This window comes from Desmodus rotundus, chromosome 1 (genome assembly GCF_022682495.2).
Source record: "Desmodus rotundus isolate HL8 chromosome 1, HLdesRot8A.1, whole genome shotgun sequence".
Taxonomy (NCBI): Eukaryota; Metazoa; Chordata; class Mammalia; order Chiroptera; family Phyllostomidae; genus Desmodus; species Desmodus rotundus.
Genome location: NC_071387.1, coordinates 125,379,748 through 125,401,887, shown reverse-complemented (window position 1 = coordinate 125,401,887; position 22,140 = coordinate 125,379,748). Strand labels below are relative to the sequence as shown.

The 22,140-nt window shown below is 44.2% G+C and overlaps 1 protein-coding gene across 4 annotated transcripts in view; it reads right to left on the bottom strand.

Annotated features, from left to right (window-relative positions):
- Positions 1-22,140, bottom strand: part of TNFAIP8 (TNF alpha induced protein 8) — a 111,981-nt gene that overhangs the window by 12,568 nt on the left and 77,273 nt on the right. Inside the window, exon 1 of one of the 4 annotated variants that reach the window (XM_053910564.1) lies at positions 21,953-21,974. The exons of 2 other annotated variants lie outside the window; for them this stretch is intronic. Coding sequence is in view for 1 of the 2 variants with exons in the window: in XM_024571557.4 (XP_024427325.1) it covers positions 21,362-21,392 (31 nt within the window). In the remaining variant the exon portion in view is untranslated. Of the gene's footprint in view, positions 1-21,361; positions 21,790-21,952; positions 21,975-22,140 lie in introns of those variants that run through there. One more of the 4 variants, XM_024571557.4, reaches the window with a different exon arrangement.

Genomic DNA, 22,140 nt, shown 5'->3' with positions numbered 1-22,140 from the left:
AGATGCCACTTAGCCAGCTGCAGAATCCCACTTCCTAGAGTTTGTCTGCTCCCCAGGATAGGCAACTCCTTGAACCAAAAAAAATTTTTAAATGGACCACAGGTCTTACATATCACAGAATGGACACTAAAGAAAAGCTATGCATCTCCCCTCCCCCTTTTCCTCCATCTCTGCCTGAAAAAGTCCTGCCCGTCCTTTAAACCTCAGTTTAAATGCCACCTTTCCCAAGATGCTTTTCCAAATCCAATGGTGGAATGACCTCTCCAAATCCAAAGAGGAATAAACCTCTCCTTTTAACATGATTTTCTGCCTTGTGGGAGAGTTACGATCCTATCTGATCTTACTTGATCGTGATTTTTGACAACGAAGGTACCGTGTCCATTCACCTCTGTATTCTTCAAAGTGTTTAACAGGTGTGCTCCAGCTAGCACGCAGTGAACTAAAGACCCCTATTTTCTAATCTGCCTCCATGAAACCCATCATTACTTTTTTACAGCAATTCATGAAGGTGTATCAAGAAGTCAATTCAACTCCATATACTGGAGCTTAACAAATGAGCTTACTTCTACTCCATGAACAGAACCATAGCCTTACATGAGGGATGTAAACTACTTTTTGTTTTAAAGGAATGGAATCTATATAAAAGACATGCCTTTTCTTTTTTTTTGTCTACTGCTTTTCTCCCTGCCCTTTGCCAAAACATACAGAATAACCAGCCACTTTTGTGTGCAGAAGTGACCATATTTAGCTAACTCAATCATTGGAGCCAATGTTCTGGAATCATCCATGTAAATTTCCCAAGCCCATCTGTCTGAGTATTCTGGGAGCGGTAACCTCTTGGCCTCAGTTTGGGCATTTCTCAAATATGCCTCTTGGCACAGCCTCCCAGCATTTTTGTCAAAACCTTTCCCCAGTAACTGTAGTAAAATGTTAAGCTAGTCATGCATTTTATAGCCATGTCAACGTCCTGGAGGCCAGATCCCATTCAAGGTAAGCAAATGGTCAGATGGGATGTGCTGGGTCTTAAAGTGAGCGGCCTCATTCCAAGTATAAAGATACACAGAATCTCTGAAGTGCTGGAATAAAACCCTGGACAAAACCCAGGACGGTCTCAGGAGCACTGTCATTCGCCGCTGGGCACTTGCAAGGTGGCACTTCTCTGGCAAATGCTTTCTACCCCTCTCTCAGCCTCTCTCTCAGCTCCTAGTGCTCAGGTACCTCCGTTTTATTAAGATCAGGATATCTGGCAGAGATTGTAACCAAGACAGCCCATCATTTGGCCTGCACGGTATTATTCTAAGAACTAGTGGTGTTTATTCGAAAATTGGGAAACTGAACCTCAAAGTCTGTGTTTCTGATTTGCTTTGAAATACCCTATGATGTGACCAAAACGGGCCCACATTCCCACATAGCAACAACTGCCTTGAGGTAAACGGTGGCTGTCCCTTAGCAGGAGACTACACTCTGCAGCTCCCCACAAGCCCTCCCTTCCTGTCTTCAAACATTTGTGTCCATTTCTCAGCTCTGTGACTATATTTCGGAGCCAACCTACAGAACTACTATTGGCTGGTTAGGAATTAGAAATTCTGCCCATCGGTGCGCCTGCCAGAAAGCAAAGGACACGTGTGAGTCTTACGGATCTTAGAAATAATTTAAACATAAATTATGTATAGCCAGTGAAACTCCATGGAGGATTTGGTGAGGGAAGTGGTGGGAAGGTTAAGAGTAATAATGATTTGTTTTTATAATACTTGTTATTTAGTCACAGACTTTAGAAAGCTATACTGGGGCACCCAAATCTGCCCTTTCTTTCTATACATGTTAACTGGGTCACAGAGAGGTGGTAAATTTGCTAAATTTATAAAGATCCTGCAAAAAAGTGGAGCTTGGCTTTTCCATACCAGTTTGGAGCTCTACCTGGTAAATAGACTTATAGCAGAAAAACCTTCCCCAGTCTCATTCATCATTCACTCACCACATTTTTACTGAGCACCTACTGTGTGCCAAACAAAGTGCCTGTTCTCAAGAACACAGATTCTAGTGGAGGGAGATCTGAAACACAGACAAGCATGTAAAAAAATGTAAGTAGTGACAGGCGTTAGAAGAAAAATAAGGGGTGTGTGTGTGAATGTGCGTGTGTTTTTAGAAAGAGTACGAGGGAATGGTGGGGTTGAAGAAGGAAAGCTTTGCTATTTTACCCAGGGTAGCAGGGGAATGCCTTTCTGAAAAGAAGATAATTCAGCAGAGATGTGAAGGAAATAAGGGGGAGCCATCTTGGGTAAAATCCTATCCATTCCCTCACGGTCCTTCCCAAATAGCGCCCCTTCCATGAAGCCTATACTGACTGATTCAGTCAGAAATGTTCTAGCCTGTCTCTGTTATTGAAATCTGCTTTATATCATATTTATTTGTTTCCATTATCCCAGAAAGTAAAATTCTTGGGACAGGTTACAATCTATTATTTATTTCTTGCCATAATAAGTGTTCAACTAATCTTTATCTGATGAATTAAAAATATTCCCAGGTCCTTTCGAGGGTACAGAAACACACAGGGGAAGAATAGGGAATGAGAAAAAGAGAAAGAAAGGGGGGAGAGAGAGAGAAAGAGAGAGAAAGAGGACACAGAGAGAGAAATTGATTTGTTGTTCCATTTATCCATGTACTCATTGGTTGATTCTTGTATGTGCCCTGACCAGGGATTGAACCCAAAACCTTGGCGTATTGGGACAATGCTACGATGCTCTAACCAACTGAGCTACCTGGCCAGGTCAAAAAAGGGGCATGTTTTAAAGGATTAATTCATAAAAACTAGAAATTTTAAAAAGGTATATATTCTACCTTTCTTTGCTAGTTAGTTAATAATGAAAAAGTTGAGGATTAAGTTGGGATATACTATAAAATCTTAAGTTTTACATGCTGCCCTCATTGAAATTGGCTAATTTAAATTAAATTTAGTATTAAAAATAGTGAAGTCCCCAAGCACCATAAAGACAAATAGTTTGTTAAAATAATTGTAATCCTTTGGTGTTGATGACATATACTTGATATATTAAACTCATTTTTCAGTTAAAGAAAATAACGAAAAAGACCCTTAGAGTCGTTCTCGTGTAAGAACTGAAAAATGTTTCCCTAAATATATTAACTTGCTGTCTTGAAGATGGATTACCTCCCTAATGGTAGATATTTGGATAAAATAAACTTTGGCAAATAACATAACAGATCAATTTCACGACTAGTTGCCAAATAACAACAAAATAAATCACTGCTCCACAACGCTGTGGCAGCCCCACCCTCCTGTAGCTTTGTCTTTCCACCCACTCACTTGACTCCAGAAGCAAAGCCACTCTCCACCTCTCACCATTCCTACCAGCAGGCCTATTTGTAGAGATGGAAGAAGCCACAAGAACCACAAAGGCCCAAAGGTTAATTCAAGGTCACAATGTGACCCCCATTAACTCCTCCTGGTCACTGGCTCCCCTGTGAAAGCTGCTTTATGTTAGGATTATCAAAATTACAAACAGTACTTCCTCCATTTAAAACAGAGCTGACGAACTTTTGGCTGGCAACACATTTTGGTTGGACCCAATGATGTTTTTTTCTTTTTAAAATTTAGGTTAAATTCAAATAACATAACATTCACCACTGTAACCATTTTAAAAGTGTACATTTAATAATGTTTATTATATGCAAAATGTCATGTATCACTATATCTAACGTCATAACATTTTCATCTGCTCAAAAATAAGCCCTCATAATGCTTTATTTTTTTGTAATTAATAAAAAAACATGTAAAAGTTGGGAGCAGTGACATAAAGATTCACATTTCCAGCTTTCAAGATAAATGACCCGGCAACACTTGAGAGGGTGATGGGGGAGAAATGGGGCCTCTCCACTGTACCACCTGGCAACGTGCCTCCAGGGGCCAGAAAATTACCCCTCCTCGACACAATCAAACCATTCTGAATCATTTTCAGGGAGCCTTGGGTGTGACTCCAGCGGTCACCCCATAGGCTAAGGCCCCCTGTTCCCCCGGCTGCCCATCAAGCTGAGTCAGATGGCTTCCTAGCTCTGGTTCTCCAACAGATACCTTGGCCTCCACCACCTTCTTCACTCACCTTTCCCTCAAAATGTGTTGCAGGTTCCACCGAAGGGTCTTTGTTGGAACCTCTCTCCACCCAAAAAGCCACCCTGTTGCTCCCTGAGCAACATCCTACACTCTTGTCCTTTTGCTCACTGTCGTGACTTGCCCTTGTGGTCTACTTTCTACGTGTATTTTATCTTCCTATGGTTACATAACAAATTTAAAAAAATAAATTTGTTTTAAAAGGAAACTATATGAATGGAAACTGGCACTACTCTCCTAAATATATCATAATCATAAAAATCATCTAAAAACTTAAATAACAATCGATTCAACGAGAAAAAAATTCCCAACACTATTTGTTTCTAGCCAGATATCGTTGCCTGCCAAAGACCACAAGCCCCACGTCTACCTGCATGGTACCGAAGGCGGTAGTGAGTCAGTGTGAGTAAGGTGGCCAAAGTCACACAGCCCCAAATGCAGGCATTCTCCGTGAATGAGGCAAAGTATTCCAAAGGAACTGAAAAGGGATCGGTCTTCTCATTTTGTGATTGAAGATGATTTAACACAAGGCCTGGGGCCTCCAAAAATCATTTGTTGTACCATGTCCAGTGGTTCACCCCCCATACTTCCACAGCTTCCTGCCAATGCCATCAGTCTCAACAGTTCTACCTCAAACACCTCAGCCCCAGACAGCCCGTCCGGCACCTCTCTGACTGATGTGGCGTTCCCCTGGCGTGTATGTCCCTGCGTGTGTGTCTGATATGTCCTCCGGAATGAAAACCCCGCAAGGACAGGAGGATCTCCCACACTGTGTGTCCTTTCCTGGTGCAGGCTCTGCACTGTCTTACACCTGGCCAGACCCCTGGCACTCGCCTGTCCTGATATTCCTGCTGAGGAATGTTGACGTGACTTTGAAAAATTCCAAACCAGTTTCTAAATGAACCGAACCGTCCCGATAGATAAAGTAAGTGATCAATATGGTAAAAGGCACAGGGATAAATAGCTTCATCTCTTGGCTCTTTCTTACATTATATAATACCCCTTTCATAATAAGAGGTATTATACAGGAACCAATATAATAGCAACAGTAACTACTATTGGGACCTCATTCTTGGTGTGCAGAGTCACAGCTACCCTATTTAGGGCAGTTTTTGTTTTAAAGGGAAGTAAGTGTGCCCAGCAGGCTGGGAAGGGGTGGGGGTGGGGAGTACAGTGTCTAAGTTTTGTTTCTGGGCTGGTCAAAGGGGCCGAGCACTTGCTGTGAAAACTCCAAATGTCGTTCATGCCGAGGAAGAATCAGCGCACACTCTCAGGGTCAATTTGGTAAAGAGTCACAGGACAAAGATCTCCGTAAGGAAATAAGAGCAGTTTTAACTAGCATTTTTATAAAATATTAGGAGGCAGTTTATGATGGTCAATTTGTACTTTTAAAGTATCTAGACTAATTTTCTAAAAGACCGGAGGCCCTGTAAGAGCAGAACACATGGTGCATGGCTGTTCATTTGACTGGGCTCGGAAGATAATCCTATTGAATCAAATGATTAGCAAGGTTTATGGTCATATCTGTGTGCCTAAGAAATATTACTGATCTCTATAGGGGATCTCTCATATTAAGTTCTTGATAAATTACAGAATCTCCAATTAAAATAATGTTTCTAAGGATAAAGACAACCTACTTTATTGAAATTTCTTCTTCATATGATTTCTAATGTTCTCACTGCTGCAAAAGGCAGAAGATACCTTAGAAAAATAATACTGAATTTATCTCTAAAATGAGAGACAATGTATATAATAAAAATTACATGCTAAGGAAAAAGATGAATCAAGTTTTTGGAATGTGTGATTTGAGTCAGTTTCTAAATCTGAAAATGAAATTTACCCTCCGGAAGGAACATTTCCCCCTACTTGACCTAATCTCCAGTTAATTTTCCACTTATGCCATTCAGTCCATTTCTGCTTTGAAAAGGATGGTGGAGGGAGTTAGCGGTTTTGCCAAAAAGAAGTTGTTTTTTTTCTCTTCCATTTTCAGCATCCACCTTTAATTCTATTTGCTGATCTTGGAATGAAGAAAACAGATGCTACTGTTGGACATGAAATGTCTCATATAGTATTTTTAAACTGTCAGCTGTACATTAGTCTTTATATAGGGAACAAACAAGTGCTTCCCTGTATCTTTATTTCCCTGAAACATACAAATACACAAATGCCAGAACTCCACCCACATTCCAGTGCAAGGAGCAGTCTATAGCAAACGCCCCAGATGAATTCTGCCATATTTTCCCTGTTGACTAAACAAAATAAAATCTTTTTTTTTTTTTTTTGGCCTGGCCAGTATAGCTCAGTGGATTGAGTGAGGGCTGTGAACCAAAGGGTCGCTGGTTCTATTCCCAGTCAGGGCACATGCCTGGGTTGCAGGCTGGGTCCCTAGTGGAGGCCACATGAGAGGCAACCACACATTGATGTTTCTCTCTCTCTCTGTCTCCCTCCCTTCCCCTCTCTCTAAAAAAATAAATAAATAAAATCTTTTTAAAAAAATCTTTTTTTTCACTACATCCTACAGAGCTAAATAACAATCATATACCATATTATCTCCACCAAAATTTAGAAACCTTGTTTAAATAAATGTTTAGAGACTTTAGCTAACATCAAAAGGAATTAAATTTTTGAATAGCAAATGTCTCACATCATTTTTCTTCCATTAAGTTGGAATTATCACAAAATAGGGCAATCTGAGATACAGGCACAAACACACACAGAAAAGGGAAGCCACAGAATTCTTGAATTAAGAGACCAGGTTCCAAATGTAGGCCTTAGTAATCTCCAAGCTCTTCAAGATATTGAGGGGTCAGAAATTGGGTCATCTTTTCCTGAGCTAGTTTAGAGTTCATTGCATTCTGATGGAGGGTAAAGAATCTGAAACTATTTAACAGAAGATGCCTAGAACTCTGGCTGGAGGCTGGTGTTGGGGCAGTAGAGATCTTAGTAACAGCTATTCCTTTGTCTCTCTGGGCTCCAAGCAAAATGCAAAATGGTGGTCCAGGTCTACAAAGGCCAGCACTTTGGGTCCCTCTGGTCTTTGAAGCAAGAAGCTCTTTTCAAGCACAACAGAGATCATTTTGACCAGTAGCTTGCCTTTATCACCGATTATTTGATTGAACTCCAGAGAATGTATGTTTGTGGTTACAGAGGGTTGAGGTCTTTAATTTGCTGTCAAAGTCTGATAAAGTCCATTTCTCTTCTTCTAGGTATAAACTAACAAACTAAGGCTAGAATTTTAGTTGTTGAAAGCCTTAAGTTGGGTTTAAAGGGCTCCTTTACTTAACCTAAAGAGTTTTTACATTTGGTTTTACCCACTGTTTCTCTGTTTCCCAATCAGGTAACAGCTTTCTCTTCTCTAATTTTACTCCTAAAAATGCTTTTTATTTTAAACTAGACTTAATAGTAATAAGCTTTTTTGAGGATGATTCATGCCCCAGTGGCCGGAACCCAGGAAGAACTCCACAGATGTACAATTCCCATGAATTGAAACAGAGAAATGCTTTTGTGGTAAAACAAACAAAAAAACTAGTGGGGGAAAAAAAGCAGGTATTTCAAACACAAGGATCACAACTAAAACACTCCATTTTCCATTGCCACACAAGATGTGCCAGAAGAGTTTTGATAATAAAGCCAGTCTGACCGAAATTTGAAAGACAACTCTCCAGTTTTCTATCTGGTCTAGGTAAAGCCCTCCTGCAGGTCTGCGCTGAGGTTAGGCCTAACCACTGTGATTCAAAACACTGGCTTAGGAGACTGAAGATCACCCACATGGCCTCCAAAGGGACCAGTAAGAAGGTTCTACCAGGACTTCTTAAATGCCCCCCCCCCCAGAATATTCTGAATGTCCATCTTGGTTTTAGCTGACTGCTAGACCATGGATGGTACAACCCTTAGTGAGTACAGCGCCCCTCTGCACCTAAAACCCAGACAGACAGAGAAAACACAACAGACAAGAAACAGACAGAAAGGCCAGATGATAGATCGCCAACAATCCATCTTTGCATGATCCACAAGTCTCATGAAAAGGGCAAAGACTTTAATTCTGCAAAATAGTTTACCCTCTGGACCACATGTCTATCCTCACACTTCACTGGTTATGAAACATTGTCAGTTTCCCTACAGTATGCCCATTATCATAAAATCTGGAAGATTCTTGATCACTACAAATGTAGAGGAGATCACCATTTTAGATCAGGGAATCATTTCATTCAGTGAAAGTTTGGCTTATATAAATAGTGCTCCTTTTGCCTTGAAAGCATCCTACTGGAACAGGTACAGGGTATTTGGGGCACAGGATTCCTGTTTTCAAAGGACCAGATTTTTATCAAGCTATAATCCGAAGCACAGCAGAGGCTCTTCGACTCTGCTTTACTTTGTTCGTGACACAGAGGAGTCAATGAGGAGGAGCCTAGGAGAACAAGCATTTCAGAGCCAAGTATAGTAACCAACACATTCTTTATAAATTTAGGGTTTATTTCTAAATTTGGCAAAGGAAGCCGAGTTGTCCCAAACAATCATTACTGACTTTACCCTGATGCAAACTAAAAATATTTGCGTGCACTTGGTATTTTAAATCATCATTCCCTGGCACAATTCCTTATTTGAAAAACAAATAAAAGTTCACAGATTAACTCTTGCACAGGGTTAAGGACTCAGAAAGAGAAACACTTTTCTGTTGTTGTTAGAGACATCCTCATCTAACACAGGCTGGGTCTACTTTAGCACTTCCACAAATCGTGGTGTCAAGCTTTCCTAAATCCCTGACCCCTCCTCCCCCAAAATGCTACTTAGAATAAGAAATAAAGGAGAGAAAAGACATTTTTATTAAGGAAGAGAAAATTACATTTTTTTAGGAATATGACAAGAAAACATAAAGTATGAAATTATCTTTCATGTCCTGGAACAACGGCTGTAGGCAACAAGATGCCAAACACCTTTTGGTATCTGTCCAAATAGTATAATTCTTCCCGTGTTGTTAAAGGGCTACCTGACAAAAATTATCTCGGAATCACTGGATTGATTGGAAGTGACGTTGGGAGGAAAGAATGCTACTTCAGGTAGGCCTTAGATTCAAGAGGACAAGTCACACAGTTTATGAAGACATCCACGCACATGCTCAGTACTTTTGAGTTTAAGGTGCCATACAGGCAAGTGAAGACTATTTCCCCATCATCCACCTCACGAGGGTGATCATTTAAAAGGAGCTAAAAAAGAAAAAAATAGTAATAATAAAAATAAATAAATAAATGGAGCTAAATACAAAAAAGGCAATAAGGAGAGTACAGACTCTACCTGATTCTCATGATTATTCAAATATCCCCTTATTCCTTTGAAAAAAAAGGAAACCACCAACACTGTAAAATCAGTTTCAATTTGTATAATAGAAAATTCCAGGTGAAGTGGTGGCCTGGAAAAAATGAGAAACCAAAGTGGTTGGCTTTGAGCTTCATACTTATCAGGCACGTTGAAATGAGTGACAAAGGCCTGTTCTGTCCAGAAATCCCCAGCTTTATTTTTAAGCCTGGAAACTGGTTAGTCATATCTATACTGAACATTTCCTGTCCAGGGGCATGATGATGGTAACAAACTGCCAAGTTTAGTAGTCAATTGAGTCATTCATGAACTAGAAAACAGCATCAAACATTAACTGAAGATATACAATGAAAACAGGTTGATTACTTCACAGAATAGGGACAGATGGTGCCATGGGGGGAAAAATAGAAAACAACAGACATCATTACTTTAACAGACAATTTGCTGCTAACTTCTGTGATATTCTAGCACACCACTACCAAATATGACAGCTCTCCCACTCCCACCCACTACAATCAAAGAAGTCCAACGGACATTCCACATCTCCATTTACAAAAATGCCTGAAGACTGTAGAATGTCTCAACAAAGTCAGTTTATTCCTTTTTTTCCTTTTAACTTGGTCCAATTATACTTTAAAAGAAGGGCTGTCTGAGAGTTTTAAAGCAGCAAGTGTGCAGAAGACTAGAATATAAATCAGGAATGTAAACTTTACCAACTGGTCTAGCACCATAGTGTTACATTAAGAAGCCATCTTTCGAAAGAAAGGGAGTCAAGTAAGGGTTTTAAGAGTGACCCTTTCCCAGCAACCTTGAGGGCTGTGTCAGGCTTCAGCTAGGCTGCCTCTCCCAAATGCATTATAATTTACCTGATTAACCTTTACACATGTTGAAACAAGCCAGCTCAAGTTCCTCTGCTGAGAGACACAAGAGCACCTCCCCTCCCCCATGACCTAACCACATGCACAGAGGGGCACCCCAAAGCATGCTGGGACAGACAGCAACAACCAGTCCTCGATCCTCTACTTCTAAGGTTATCAGCTTGATCATCAAGTCAGAGCTATTGTGGAGTGAGTCCAATAATTTAAACCAGCCCTCCCCATAAAAACCCCTTGGCCTGAAATTCCTCAGTGAGCCTGCTTACCATCAGACTTGTTAACGAGCGAACCCCCCAGAAGTCAGGTTCGGCTTCACAGAAGGGGGTGGTGGTTCTCTACTCCTGTGACAGCCATTCACCAAAAGCTCCGCTGGCCTTCCGGAAAATGGATGGCACAGCCCAGAGCACAGCTTTGAAACGACTCCCACAGGCTGGCATCACTGCTTTTCTAATTCATCATGTGTAGTTTGCAAGCTTTTTGAGGAAATCACTTTTGCAACCCAGTAAGAAAGTCACTAGACATCCAAGCCAACACAGCACAGGGCGGGCTTCTGACGGGCTCTGCGTTGGCAGTTTGGAGTTAAGCAGCAGCATTCCTCGGTGCACGTCCAAGTTAGCAGGCCCCGCACTAATGCTGCTTCTGCGCCCCGCGGACAGACAGCGCCGGTTCACGGGCTCCAAGTCTGTACGCACTCTGCGGACCAGCACACCTTCCCGCCCACCCCCACCCCCAGAAGTGCAGAATCAAACAAAATAAACAAATGCCCACAACGTCTACATCCCAATTACCCTAGTTATACTGCTCCTCACCTCTTTAATTTTGTTTTGTTTTCACTTCAGAGTTATTTCCTTACTGCTCCTGTCCTCAGTCTCCATATGCCTACCCCTCCCTTGGGCACTGCATCAGGCTGGGATCCCAGCCGTGTCTCCCACCTCCTCCCTCTCCCCAAGGCCCCCACTCCTTATCTATTCCTCATTATTCCCTTAAAATTTCAAAACCTGCCAATGGCCCCTCCCTCAACTTCCTTCACTATCCTAGTTTCCCAATTCTTCTCCTTCCCTTTCAGTAAGTGCTACTTGCCCCTGGATTCCACCTCCTTGAACACGCTCCTGAGAGACTCCTTCTGTCATCTCCTTTCTCGGAAGAACCTGAGTCCAACGTTTAGACTTGTGATATCAGGGAGGGGTGCGTTTTCATTCTAGCTAATTCATAACTGACTTAATTCTAATTTTAATCCTCAAAAGGTGAAAATGGCTTTGTTAGTGCTTCACAATAAGGAGAACAGTCAGGGCACTGATATTTCACTTTATCAAAGAGCTTTACAGAAGTTCCTTGGGACAAGCCCGGCTGCTTTTCACAGAATGTGAAATGAGTACTTCTTAATCAGGTAAATACCATACGTAGGCAGGCCACGGGCGGGTTTGGTCATTGGGTGTGATTATAAAGCCTCCTTATTTATTCAGCACTAATGTAGCTCTCTAATCATCAACACAAATATTATCTCATTAGTTCTCACATGGGACGAGCCATCTAGCATATTTCTACTGGTGTGACAATCGCTTCCCACTGCAGAATGGCTCAGCTCATTGGCGCAGCCCAAATCCTATCTAACATGTGTAAGACTAAAGCCCTTGAAGTCCACATTGTGTCCAGTCTGGGATATTCCTGAATGAAGCATCAGGGGTTTTCTGAGACATGTGTTCCTGTCACAGGAAGGAAGAATATGGGGAAGAGAAAGTCACAGTGAAAGGGAGGAGAGAAAAATGTTGTAATTCTCAGACCGGCCAAAGCTTCTTTGCAGGATGAAGAGCTAGATCAAATTGCTACCTATGATCACGTGTCAGCCTCATGTACCAGTGCTCGTTTTGTGTGATGCCAAAGGGAGAGGTCGGAGATGATAGGGGAGGAGATCAGGAAGGAATCTGCTGGCGATTGGGGCTTGAGTGTGCACTGGTGGACCTGGTGAACGTCTCCCTTCCTCAGGGGACTGGGCCCGTGCTCACAGCTGCGGCAGTCATCTCTGGGCCCCACACACCTCCCTCACTCCCATTAAATAATGACTGAACACTCCTGAGTGTTCTCATCCCTTAGCAGATGAGCTCTTCAAACCTAGGGTCCCAGCATTCCCTGAGTCTCAAAGAGAAGGGGGCAAAGCCACCTTCCACGGAACCTCTCTCTAGACATGGCTGACCACGGCCTCCATGGGGCTCTCTCCTCCTGGCTTCTAAAGCCCTTCTTCCTTCCTTGTTTTCCTTCTCCCTCTGGAGGTACTCAATTTCTCTGCCCTTTACTGATTGTATCTACCTGTTTCCCTTGAAAAAGTGAATGTTATCAGAGGCTAACTCCATGGCCCAGTCCTCTCCTCTCTCTTTAGTCTTTCCCTTGGAGAACACAGGAGGGGAATCACCTCTCCTCCCTTTGCGACTGGAGAGTCACACACTGTACTGCCCAGGCTCCTTTTACCCAGGCTCAGCCTTGTCCTCCAGACCAAGCATGGTTCCTGTTAGCGTGGTAATCCTAAAACAGTACTTTGCGTCTGCCCTCTTCTAGCTCAAGACTCCCACCCCTAATTCCTGTGTTTCCCTCCCAGATGGTATCTCAGGCAAGCTTTAGTCTAACTGATATCAATGCCTGCATTTTTCTAATGAGAAACCTTAAGTTCACAGAGCCTTATCAGCGGTTGAAGTTTGCACAGACAACCAAGGACACCAACTCTACTTCTGACTTCCAGTGCCTGTCTGTTACTCAGTGTCCCTCTGGGCAGCCAGTCTGTCCCCATGGACCACTGTACTATAGCCCACAAATGCCCTCCATGAACCCTCCACTCCACAATGCTCTAAACCTCCTTCATTCTTCTCTTGCCTAAAGGGCTGAGCTGAAGTTCCCACTAACCCCTCGTGACGTGTGGTGAACACTCATCCTCTGAGCTGTTCTCATCCTAAGCTTCTCATCATGTAGTTTGTCCTGTGAATGCACATGTGCTGTATCTGATGGCCTGAGCCAGAAGTTCTTGGAGGGCAGGGCCCCCCCACCCAGACACACACAGGCACACATACACCCTCTGCTTCCCCAGGCTCCGAAGAGGAGGTACTAACTCAGTCAGCACTTGCGGCTATGAGTATTGGAGGCCCAGGGAAGGTGGCAGTGATTTAGGGTGAGAGGCTACACCCTGGAAGTAAACACTGAACTGTCCATGGCAAGCAGAACAGCCTGTGATTCTGCGGAAACCTCTGGTCCCCAGCTCCTAGCCTAGCTGAGTGGACCACGTGGTAACACACACCTGGGCCCGGAGAGCTGACGTCAAGCATAGATGGCCTGTCAAACTGGAAGGAAAGTTCCTGAGTTGCTTATTCTGTTTTTGACAGTCAACCCCGAATTGGGCAAATAAGGCCTTAAGGCTTCAGGAGCCTAAAGCTGTGGCAGACACTCTGTTTAGTGACCTCTTTGCTTCACCGTGTGCTCAGAAGAAACTTTGCTCATATTTATAAAATTAAATCTTATTTGTCACTACAAGTGTTTTGCAATGTAAGTCCACAGACAATACTATATACGCAAACACAAACTCCCTTACAACTTGAAAACCATAGGTACCACCAGGTACCAGCCTAATAACACAGGTGCTGCACAGTTTTACAGAGTCCAGGCCAGCACCCCCTCAGCCATTTACTGCCCACTCAGCATTCAGTCACTCCGGACACAATGCAGCTCTATATCTAACTTTTCTGCGAGGTTTTTAAGCCCTTTGAACAAGCTTAAACAACAGTCTTATTGTTTTTTTTTGTCTTGGTCTGCGGCTGTGGGGGCAGTAGGCTGCAGCCCCACAGCCATTTCCTGAAAAAGGATGCACCTGACTCCCAAAGGCACCAGGCCTGAGGAGCCCGGGGCAACGAGGCTGTGGCATGCCCGTCTGCCCCTGCGACAGCATGTCTGGCACCTGAACACCGACTCCCTTCCCACCCACACACATGCACACCCTCTCACCCAGGCAGAGAGCCCCTGCCCAACCAGCGCCCTCAGAAGCTCATTTTCCCGAATGATGTTCTCAAAGGAATGAAAACAAGTGAGCTCACTGTTTAATGGCCTCTCGGTCCATTGCTTTCAGAACCAGGGATCTAATAGGTTCTATTGCAGAGGTAAAGTTGATTTCACAATGCCTCATCTTTTACTCTCCTATGGTACACACAGGAGAAGGTGAAATAAGAAATCCCCATGTGTTCAACCATTCCATTACAGTTCCCCCAAAACAGAGTGAGTGACACCTCTACAAACAGATCTGTCCTGCTTCAAAGCGATCTCATGCAAAAATCCAGGGTGCTCAAACTTACATTCACAAAATTTCTTGTTTGCCAAACAGGCACAAGGGGGTTAGAAAGGGCCTGAACATCACCTCTCCGGGGCTCAGTCCCTTTTCTCTAAAGTGAAGAGGTTAGACAAAGGACCTGCTAGGTTGCTTTTAACTCTAAATCATGGTGATTCTACTTGTATTAGAGTCATTTTAATTAGAAAAGTCTTCTCACTGCAGATCTTCCTTAAATATCACAGATACAAGCATTGATTTGATTTTTAAAATAATTCAGTTAACACTATTATTTTTAGGCACAATCCACTAAATGAAGAGAGGTACACAACCACGCTGATCTCATTGTTTCCAAGGTTGTTAGCATCTTTCTCACACAGACGAAATGTTGACAAACACTTTGCAGCAAGCCCAGCGACCCTGCATTATTCTGAAATGAAATCACCGGGTCCTGAGATTTCCAGGCCCTGCTGCTTGCTCTTCCACCCACGCACTGCCTGGCTACCTCCTGGATTACCAACAGCCAGGAGCAGGGGTGTTAATCATCTGTATTACCCTGATTGTCCATGGCATCATAGTTACAGGACAAGAAAGGTGTGATGCATTTTCAGTCTGATGAGAATTTCAGAGGTGAGGAATAAAGGGCCCCAATATACATAAGCTCACAGAACTGGGGGTGCCAGGCAACACCAGGTTATTAGTGACATCCACTGTGGAGGACACAGCTGGGCACAGATCTCTGACTGGATTGTGCACTTTTAGTCCTGATCACCACACCTCACTCCAAGGCTGACGAGTACTTACAAGGAAACATAATCACATCAAAGTCGTGTTTTCGAGCATAGGCTGTACCTCTTACAGTATGGATGACATCAAGGTCAGCAGCACAAGTGCCACGCATCTCATCAAAGCTGAACACTGCTTTCCTTTCCATTCCCTCTGCAAGGCAAGGGCTGGGGAAGGGGGAAAAGGGGAGAGAACTGGTACAATAATGCTTATTAGCAGTGACTGCTATTGTATAAGCTGCCACACCATGTGAGGTTGAAATTTGAGGACACTACATGGTGTGGCAGCTTATACAATACCACTGGGCATCTTGATGACTGAAGAGAACATTAGTAAGTCACCTCCACTGAACTGAACTTTTCTATGACAAATGCTCTGCCCAGTGTTGGTCCCGTTCTTTCTAGTGGGAGTCTCTACTTTTTGTCTCCCTGAAGAGCCATCAGCCCCAGCAGGTTGGGCGATGCTGACCTTGAGGTCCCTGGAATGTTCTGCAAGCCAGCCTGTTGGCACAATGTGCTTGGGGGCTAGCCTGCAGGCATACCTCTTTCCTGGCACTTGACTGACCTTAGTCACTTGACTCGCAAGCTGGTCCATCAAAATGGACTTCCTGAAAACCCACCAGGGAATTGGGGACCCAGGTATGGCAGACAGATGGACTCAGGTAACCTGGAGCTCAGAGAAACTTCTGCAGGAGCACTGAGGAACAGGTTAGGGGCCTGTTAAATGATCTTGAAACCAAGTGGGGCTATAATTAAGAGTGCAAATGCCTGTTCATACCCCCCATCCCCCAAATTAATGTATTATTAGGAGATATGATGAATGACCGAGCGGAACGCAACCGTGCCGAGAATCACACATTTGTACGCATAGACACCTTGTAGATTTTAAAGAAACTTGAAACTCCACAGATGCTACCAGGTCACCTAGTTGTATTAATATAACACACATTAACTGAACCTTATTTCACATCAGTGACCAGGGAAGTCCATACCCTCTATTCTCAAGCTGGCCACTGCCCCAGGAAGTGAGGTCCCTCTCTTGTCCCACAGGTACTTGGGTCCCTCTCTGCAGTGGGCTCCAGGCATCTCCTGTCCAGTCCTGCCAGGCTCCCTGGTCTGTTGTATCAGGGGTGAAGGATGCACTCAAAAAATCCCTGCCTGTGCCCTGGACAGCAGAGAAAGAGGCAGGGCCTGGGCTCTTCTCTTTGCCTCCAAGACACCTGGTCTCTCCACTCCTGGCTCTTCAAACAAGGGAACAGGGAAGTAAATAAAAGGGCAACACCAGGGTTGGATGGAGCAGTCCGATGGTGTGGTAGATGTCTATTGTTGTTTTGGTGACTCACGTCAGAAGTTTCTTCTTATTTCTGGAGAAGCCCTCGTTTTCCAAGTGGTGGGAGGAGTGAGGCCCCTCTCTCCCACTACCAAAGCTCGAACCAGAAGTTCCCTCTCCCATGGGCAGGGAGGGGTAGGTATACAATCTATGATGAATCAGATGGTATGTTTCTGGGACTTTTGAATGTCAAAGATGACCAAATATTCAGCCACGTCTGGAGTCCCAGCAGTGACAGAACTGAAAAATACAGAGGAGTGGAAGGCCGTGGTGAGTTCCTTACCAGGCAGTTCTTGGGCGTGTCCTTGGCTGCATCTCCTGACGCATTTTCAGAAGATGTGTGAACTGCCTTTCTGTGGATGTGTAACCCACCGAGTATACTCTCAATAAATTTCTTCTGCTTATGATAGCAGTAATCAACTTCCATTTCTTGTAACCAGTGACACAGGTAGTTATTATAACCATCAGGGTACAAATGCTGAGGGCTCAAACCAAGGCAGAGGTGGGGGAGACGAAGAGAAGGAGATATATTCAACAGATAGTGAGGAAGATAAAGTGCCGAGTAGAAGCCGAAGATAAAGGGCCATGGGTAGCTTGCGGATTTGTAGTTTGAAGCCCACAAGACCAAAAATCAGTAAAAATACAAAAGGAATATCAAATTTGTGAAGAGGAGAAAATGATGGGCTCAGTTGACACATATTGAGTTTGAGGTACTTCCATGATGTTCAAAGTGTGGTGTGCACCAGGCTGCAGGCTGCGCAGGAGGCTCTGAGAAGAGCCCAGGTGGGAGGGCTAGGAGATTAGAAAGCAGGAAAAAGGAAGGGAAATCAGGAGAGTGTTGTGCCTTAGGAACCAAAGAAGGGGCTTAGGATTACAGGGACACCGGTCTCCTAGGGCCAAATGCTGCAAAAAGGTCATGTAAGATCAGGACAAAAATATGAATGCTGGATCACTCGTGGTTTTAGCACCTTCTGGGAAGTCACTGGTGACTTTGGTGATTTCCATGGAGTGGTAGAGAAAACACTTCAGTGGGATGAGAGATAAAACAGAGAAAGTAGGAACCATGCAAAAATGTTTTCTTTAAAGGGCTCATTTTAAAGGACAGATAAATGTCTGAAATTAAACAAAATATTCAGGCTTACCTTTTAAAAATGGGAATCGTTCATTCATTTTATAAAATATTGAATGATCACCTGTTACTGGGTAAGTTTTGGAGATACAGTGAAGAATAAAACAGACATGGTTTTGCCCTGAAGAGCTTGTGGTTTAGAGAAGAGATGCTAAACAGCGTGGTGAGTGCTAGCCAGGAAGGGAATAGGTGCTCTCAGAAAGGACAGTAAGGTATCCTAATTTATGTTCAAGGTTCCAAAAAGCTTCCAACCAGGGAATGATCAGGAAAAGGGGTCAAGTGGGGAGAAGAATATTTCAGGCAGAAAGGCCAGCAAGTGCAAACACCCTGAAGTAGGGAGCTCGAGCACGTCTACACACAGGAGAGAAGGAGCCCGGGAAGACATGAGGCTGACTGGTGTGGTGAGGAGCCCGAGTGGAAGGGGTGGTCTTCTTCAGTGCGGAAGACACACACCTGTTCCATAGACACCGGCAGGGTGGGTGAAGGTGGAGGTGAGCCTGTTGGTCAGGAAGTTGAGAGAGTTGTCTAATGGCTACTGTTTTCTTTGTGAAATAGCAGGGCTGGTGAGGCATGAACAAACTGGGCCAGGAGGTGTGGGAAAAGCTATTATGGGCAATGGAGGAGGAGCTGGACTCACAGCTCAACTCTTGCCATTTTCCAAGTCCTCTCAAGGTAGCCCCTCCTTACAATGGATTCCTCGCTTTCTGGTACCAAAGCTTCAATAATGAGGGCCAAGAAGCCCTGGATATCAGGATGCTTACCACTAGAAAGGTCTTCAGAGATCTTACCTGCCATTCACTTTTCCTACTACCTAGTTAAGTAATTTACTCAACAGAAAGCAACTAAATGCCAAAAATATGACTATTGACCTACCTCCTCAGGAAGCCCTCATCTGTTGGAAACTGTTGGTATCTTTCCTTCTAATGGCTTCCCTTTTTTTTTTTTTAATAAAGTGGGTTTCTTCCTTCGTTTCTCTTGCTTTTCTATCATTTTATGCCTGAATACCTTAAATTATTCAGCTTTTAGTAAAGTGAGACCCAGATTATTTTTCTCTGTGTCATACTCAAGTACAATCACATACTCATTTGTAAGCAAGCAGAATTAAATCAATTCTTTAGGAGGTGGCTATAGACTCAGGACGGAAGTCCAGCGCTCCTGGCATGGAGTCAAGTACGTTCCAAGCTATGAAGTCTTAACAATATCCCCAGTCATTTGCTTCTACATTCACAAATATGTTGGCTTCCAAGGGCCTCTGAATCTGACTTGATATTTTTTTCATATTCAACCCCAGAGTGTACTGGTTTCACACTGCAGTTCAGAATAATGACTTGAAAGTATCTCCCATCACAGCAAATGAGGCATGAAGCATCTGAAGACAATTTTCTTGCGATGTAGACATCGTAAAGAGCTGTGGGGATCTCACACTGAATGGGATACATAAGTCCACGGGAGAAAAACAAAAGCTAAGGAGAGGGGAAAGGAGTAAAAAGGATAGAGTAAGATGCTATTTACACAGCACGGCTCCTTTCATAGACATCTGAGCGGTGGTTCTAGATCCCAGCCAGTAACCAGCCTTGCAGGAGCTTCCCAGGACATTCACACTCGCGCGTGCGCGTGCACACACACACACACAACACGTGCCCACAGACAGACACTCATCCTTCACCTCCTGGTGGAAGCTACAATGATTCCATCTGTTAATAAAGTGTTTGATCAATCTCCCTCAAGGGTTATTTCGTATCCTACCCTAATTGCCATCAATTTACAACTCCAGCACCACATATTACTTTAAAAGAAACATTCTGGGCTTTCTGTAAGAGGCCAGAAGGTTTGCTGCTGATGTGAGAATGAAAATGACAAGTGAAGGGAAAATGAGGAACCAGTAGGAGGGGGCCATTAAGGGACCTCTTGACACTCCTGTTCAGGATCACAACTAGAGAGCTGCGCAGGAGGAAAGAACGTGGATGCTGCTGGAGAAGTGTATAATGCACTTTTGGATACTGTTTTTCCAATTTCTCCCCTCTCTTTTTACCCCAAAGAAAGAAAAAACATGCTTGGGAGAAAATACAAATTTAAGTGCTACTTGTCACTGATAAGTTCACTATTGGGGGGACGGAAAGAGACTTTGGGGTGATGGGCGCACAACACAGTGTGCAGATGATGTTTTCTTGAGTTGCACACTTGAAACCTATACTGCAATAAATTCAATAAAGTAAACAATATAAGTTTAAAAAGTTCACCGTTGGATTCTCTCAGCCCATTTCCTCTTTGCCTTCCTTCGACTACTTTTGACTTACTATAAACTGCTGCTAAAAAGACAGAAAAGTATCCATCATCAGGATGGAGGCCAAGGCAAGGAAATGTTAATCCCCCAAGTTCCACATCAAACTCAGAAACAATGCTCCTGGCTGTCATTTTTATCCACAGCAGCCCCATATTTCTATTAAACACGCCTGTTTCTTTTACTGCTTCCCCCACACGGCATAATAAGGTAAATGTCAGCCCACAGCGATACACAGAGCTTTACTTTGGGAGGGGAATCAGTAAAAGACAGGAGAGGGCAACTTCCAAGGGCTCTCCCTCACTGATAGCTACCAAAGGGAGAAAAAATGAGGGGGCTCCTTTCTGCTTCTCAGGCTCCGGGAGCTGCTGTGATGGACTTGAAATTTACCAGTTGGCCGAGAGGCTACTTGAAAAGAAAAGAAATTTCACAATCCTGAACACGCTACTCCCTTACTCTCTAATTCTGCCCAACTATCCCTACTGCCACCCCTACGTACAAGAGTACTTTTGTATACACAAAGCTTCAGGAAACAAAGCATACAAACACTCACACACAAATAAACTCCACGTACTAACACCAACGTATAATTGTGTTTTGGTTGGAGCTTTTCCAGCCTTGTCACCCGTTCTGTGTTAGGAGTAAATGAAGCCCTTTGCTCTGGCAAAGTTAGAAACAGACAAAGTTGGAAACAAACTCTCCTCAGTTTCAGGCTGCACAAGGCTCCAGTTATATCTCTTCAGCCCCCAACAAAATGAATTCACTGCTGAAAAGCCAGCAAGGGAAAAAAAATATTCCCCAAATAGCTTTCACTTCTCCCCCTCCCTCAGCTTCCCCTTTTGGCCTGAAACACACAGCGTTTCCAACTTCTGAAGCCCTTTTCAGGAGACCCTCGATTCTACCAGGGGCCCCGGCTGTGGGCTGTCCCGAGGCAGGCGGTGCTTTTCCAAGCACATTTATTTTGCGTTCTCGGAGGCACTACTGGGGCCCTTCAGTTTCCAGAGAAATCTGAAAAGCAGACTGTAGTGGGCTGGCTGAGCTAGGTCTGACCCTTCCTCCCACCCGCGTACAGGGATCGGCAGATGCAGCTCCAACGGAGTCAGGAGGGAGCAGGGAAAGCGAACAAAATACCCGCAGCTCACTATAACTTTCATCTGCTCTCCTACTACGCCCTTCCTCCACATTCCTCCGCAAAACTTGGCCGGTCCCTGAGAAATCAAAATCATACCTTCCTTGGATTCTTCTGCTTCGGAGTGCATGGTGTCAGGGTCACCCGCCTTCTGGGGCGATTACCTCTGAAATTGCACTTGGACGCGCCACAAGTTCGATCCGCGGCCAAAACCCAAACACGATGGAAAATAAAAGGAACGAAAGCCACTAAAATCAAAACCTCCCCGGGGAGGGAGGGCTGGTTCTGTGCAGGGATTTTAAGGGGGAAAGTTCTGCAAGAGTGACGAATCGCGTCTCGGCAGGGCGGCAGGAGTCCGCCCCCGGGGCGAGCGCAGCAGCGCGTCCCGGGGTGGAGAAAACCTGGCGGGGCTGGCGGGCCAGGGGCGCGTGCAGGTGGGGAGGAGGCCCAGACCACAGCCCTCCGAGAGGACGGCAGAGGGGTGCTGCAGGCAAACGAAACTGAGACAGGCTAGGCCAGTGAAATACCTGTGCAATAAAGGGAAAAAAACCGCTCACTTCAGCGTGCGCTGCAGAAATAGTAAATGCACTGGCAGGAAAAGAAATACCGTATTTTTCGGACTATGAGACGCACTTTCCCCCAAATTTGGGAGGAAATGGGGGTGCGTCTTATAATCCGAATGCAGCTTACCTGGTTCGCTGGGGGCAGGGAGGCAGCGGTGGAGCGGGGTCACAGGAGGCGGGAGCAGGGCCACATTTTTCGCTTCAAATTTTTCCACCCTATTTTCCTCCTCTAAAACGTAGGTGAGTCTTACGGTCCGGTGCGTCATATAGTCCGAAAAGTACGGTACTTCTGAATCTTAGGGTTACATTTTGACG